The sequence below is a fragment of the Mesitornis unicolor genome, unplaced genomic scaffold (assembly GCF_000695765.1).
Source record: "Mesitornis unicolor isolate BGI_N332 unplaced genomic scaffold, ASM69576v1 scaffold34962, whole genome shotgun sequence".
Classification (NCBI taxonomy): domain Eukaryota; kingdom Metazoa; phylum Chordata; class Aves; order Mesitornithiformes; family Mesitornithidae; genus Mesitornis; species Mesitornis unicolor.
This window is the reverse complement of record NW_010171849.1, coordinates 3345-7814: the sequence shown is the minus strand read 5'-3', so window position 1 is coordinate 7814 and position 4470 is coordinate 3345. Positions and strand designations below refer to the sequence as shown.

At 58.4% G+C, this 4470-nt stretch overlaps 1 protein-coding gene across 1 annotated transcript; it reads left to right on the top strand.

The window, feature by feature from the left end:
* Positions 1-129: 129 nt before the first annotated feature.
* RGMA (repulsive guidance molecule family member a) lies at positions 130-3577 on the top strand (the record flags this gene model as incomplete). The annotated part of the gene is made up of 2 exons (XM_010180169.1): positions 130-685; positions 2747-3577. Coding segments are annotated over 2 exons (1258 nt in total), but the record flags the coding sequence as incomplete, so codon positions are not given.
* Positions 3578-4470: the final 893 nt, after the last annotated feature.

Genomic DNA, 4470 nt, shown 5'->3' with positions numbered 1-4470 from the left:
GGTCATGTGAGAGGGTCACGTCTGGTGAGCGAGGCCCCATCACGCGGTAGAGGCCATGTCATGGGTTTGGGGTGTGGGAGGAGGACACCAGCCTCTCGGTGGGGGTAGACTTGGATGTCCCACGCGTAGGCTCGCAAGTGTTGACCACCTTGTGCTTTCCTCCCCTCCCGCAGTGACGTCTCCATGCAAGATCCTCAAGTGCAACTCTGAGTTCTGGGCGGCCACGTCGGGCTCCCACCACCTGGGCACGGAGGAGGCGCCCGAATTCTGCACGGCCCTGCGCGCCTACGCGCACTGCACCCGCCGCACCGCCCGCACCTGCAGGGGCGACCTGGCCTACCACTCCGCCGTGCATGGCATAGACGATCTGATGGTGCAACACAACTGCTCCAAGGATGGCCCCACGTCCCAGCCCCGCCTCCGGACATTGCCCCCTGGGGACAGCCAGGAGCGCTCCGACAGCCCCGAAATCTGCCACTACGAGAAGAGCTTTCACAAACACTCGGCCGCCCCCAACTATACCCACTGCGGGCTCTTCGGGGACCCCCACCTCAGGACTTTCACGGACACTTTCCAGACCTGCAAGGTGCAAGGGGCTTGGCCGCTCATAGACAATAACTACCTGAATGTCCAGGTCACCAACACGCCGGTGCTGCCTGGCTCCACGGCCACCGCCACCAGCAAGGTGAGCCTCGGGGGGCATGTCCCCATGGGCAGAGGTGCTTCTGAACAGCCCTTTCCACCATCTGTCACCTCCACCATTGGCACATCTCCTTGGGGAGGGTAAGACCAGGTGGGAGCTCCTTTGAATGGGAGCATTTGGCCCTAAATATCCCCATCCTTCCCTTGTCCTACCGTTACTTAAGTGCCCTGTGGTTTCTCAGCCCCATTGTGGTAAGCAGGCTGAGGGCCATTGTGGCCAAAGTAAAGAACTGTAAATTTCGAGCGCTCCCACCTGAGGGACCCCAGGTCGCTGTGAACAGCCAAACTGGGAATGATGGTGGCACATTTTGGGGGGACACCCAAGGTCCAGGCAAGCCCAGATCTGGCCTGCAGGGAGGCTCCACCTTGCAGGGAAAAGCCTGGAGGGAGCTGAGCTCCTCACACCGCCTTCCCCTCTGCCCAGGCTGGTAATTGTCTCTGTGGTTTGCAGCCAAGGAAAGGCATTTTGTGGGACACGGTCTGTTCTGGAGGTGCTTTGACAGCCTAAATAAACATCCTGACAGTACAAGGCAAACACTGAGGAAACCCAAGTGAAAATGTGCTGCTGTGATACAGCTGAGGCATGGCCTCGGCTTCAGGAGGGACCTGGAGCTGCTGAACTGTCCTGTTGCTCTGTGGAGCACAAGCTCTAAAGCCAGCAGGCCGTGTTTGGTGCCAAAAAAAAGGGAGGCTCAGTAGGAGACATCCTCTTGCTTTTGGAAGATGTCTGGGAGTTCTGCTTCTCCCTGCATGGGAGGGAAAGAACTGAAGCTCATGTAGGACAGGGACTGCTTCTCAGCTCTGGATGTGACCTTTTAAACCTGAGGTGGAGCTGGCATTTTGGTTTTGTTCCAATTAACATCCTTAAAGATACTTAATGATGCTCTTAACTCCTTATCTGCCCAAAGGCGTCAAACTTGTTCAGACCTTGCAAGGAAATCTGAGGGAAGTGGTCCCTAAGGACCCCAGGGACCTGCACTTTCTAGGCTGGATCCCACAATCACCATCTTAATTGAGCCTTTTCACCCTTATCTGCCTCACGGGCTTGTGGTGAGAGGGATCAGTCATGAGATCTGCAGCGTGAGCTGTGGAGAGCATTGCTGGTGAGAAGACCTTGGGCTGCTGGAAAGGGTGGAAGCCATGGTCCATGGGGCAATTTGTGTTTTTGCATGGTGGTCACTGGTCTGCCCCTCTTCCTCCAGCCAGAGGCAGGACGGGACCCAGAGGAGGTAGTGTAAGGGGTGGTGCAGCCTGAAACCCAGGGCATGACGGCACCTCATGACATGGCTGAGGGTGGCAGGGCTGCCTTGGGGGTGGCAGTGTCTGCAGGAAGTGACAGAGGAAGCAACTTGCTCTTCCTCTGATGCAAACTCAAATCTTCCTCCTCCTCGTCAAGCCTTCCTCCCAAAGCCAGGTCAGCAGGGGAATAGCAAGCGCTGTGAGGTCCTTTCTCCAGCAAGGGACCTGTGTTTGAGCCCAGCAAAGGCTGGGGAGCCGTGTTGGGCTCAGTCTATGCCCATATCACCTGTAGGAGGGCCTGCCCACTCGACCACGCTGACCGTGTGTGTGTCTGCATGGTTGGGATGGAGCACGATGTGATGGAGAAGACTCAGTGGTCTGCAAGTGGCATGGGAAAGGAAGAGGTGCGGCCTTTGGGATGTAAATGCCATGGGAGCCAGAGGAGCAGCTCCACCACCTCTAAGAGAGTCAGGGCTCATCCCCCTCTGCCATCTGCCAGGCCCTGGAGGCAAGACAGCGCTGCATGCGTGGGCATGCCACCACAGGCCTGCGAGCAGTGATACCCAGCTCCAGCTACAGGGGAGCTCCTCTGTTGGGCCTGGAGATAACAGCGCAGATCCAGGTAGTAAGTTCAGGCCAGCCTCTGTGTCTTGACTCCATACACAGCGTCCTCATCCCTGTGCTGTGGGATGGCTGTGTCTGGGTGCCTAAAAGTTGGTGCAACTTGTATGGGGACACCTGTGAGCTGAAGGCCACGCTCCTGGCTGCTGGTTGTAACCCTGTTCCTTCCTCTCCTCCCCCACAGCTCACCATCATCTTCAAGAGCTTCCAGGAGTGCGTGGACCAGAAAGTCTACCAGGCGGAGATGGACGAGCTCCCTGCTGCCTTTGCCGACGGCTCCAAGAACGGTGGAGACAAGCACGGGGCCAACAGCCTGAAGATCACCGAGAAGGTGTCGGGCCAACACATCGAGATCCAGGCGAAGTACATTGGCACCACCATCGTGGTGAGGCAGGTGGGCCGCTACCTCACCTTCGCCGTGCGGATGCCGGAGGAGGTGGTCAACGCCGTGGAGGACCGGGACAGTCAGGGCCTCTACCTGTGCCTCCGTGGTTGTCCGCTCAACCAACAGATTGACTTCCAGACCGTCCGCTCGGCTCAGGCCACAGAGGGCCGCGCTCGGAGAAAGGGGCCCAGCCTGCCGGCCCCCCCTGAGGCCTTCACCTATGAAACGGCCACAGCCAAGTGCAGGGAAAAGCTGCCCGTGGAGGACCTCTACTTCCAGTCCTGCGTCTTTGACCTCCTCACCACAGGAGACGTCAACTTCATGCTGGCTGCTTACTATGCCTTTGAGGACGTGAAGATGCTTCACTCCAACAAAGACAAGCTGCACCTCTACGAAAGGACACGGGACCTGGCCCCGGGCAACGCAGCTCCCTCAGGGACCTTCCCCACCCTCTGGGTAGCACTGCTGTGTTTGAGTCTGTGTTGGCTGGGCTTGTTATAGAGGTTTGCTCCCAAACAGCATGGAGAGCGGGGAAAGGAGAGCAGGAGGGCACCAGGGATGAGACGGTGGTGCTGGACAACGGGAGGTTGGATGTCAGAGCCACGTGGGTTCTGCTCAAATCTCAGCCCCTCTCTTCAGCACTAGGTCCTTCCACCTTCCCAGCTTTGGCCTGGGAAGAACGTGCTGTCAATGGGACCAGTCAGGTTTTTCTGGACTGTACCTTGTGTGGACCTTCCTTGTCTCCCCCTCTTCTCCTCCTCCCAGTAATGAGGGTGCCGAGGAGCCCCCACCTCCTTGTAGTGCTTCCCCAGGTCCCAAAAATGCATGCGGTGACTGTGACGTTGGCGTGCACGAAGATGGCTTTGTCTTGGTGGAGCAGCACACGAGGAGGGCGCAGAGCAGCGAGATGGGACCAGGGCTGACAGCGCAACAGGGCTGGGCTTGCTGTTCGCCAGGGCTGTGCTCCGCTTTTTGGGCACATCCCGCTCTCCCCACAGCCTTGTTGTTGCAGAGCGGTGCAAGGGGACAAAATGGGGGGAATGGTTCTGCGCTTGCCCGGCCGCCAGTGTCTGGGGGTAAAGGGGACACGTTCCTCAAGCCTCAGCTTGCGTTTGCTGTGGTTCAAAGGGCATCTCCTAATTTAGCCAGTTCATTGGGCTGATCCACTCGGTGGTTTTATTCCTGGCTCCCTTGTCTCTGCCTGGACCCACCAAGAACTCTTGATGGCAATGGGAGAAACCTGGCCAGTATTCAAGCAGTTTCTGTAACTTCTGCCCGGTGCTGGACGAGTTCCTCGCGCCGTTTGCTGCCTGATCCCTAAAACCGGCAGTGGGGAGGCTGCCCAGGGGGAGACCCCCGCACCCCCCCTCCAGCCCTGCACCCACTCACTGCCACGGCTTGGCCAGGCCCTGGGATGGAGCAGGAGCATCGCGCTCTGTTTGTTTGCTGCTAGGCCTCTGCTCTGCTCCTTGTCCTGGGGCCATGACTTGCAACCCCATTGCAGTCCAGTTGCACCTTAAGCC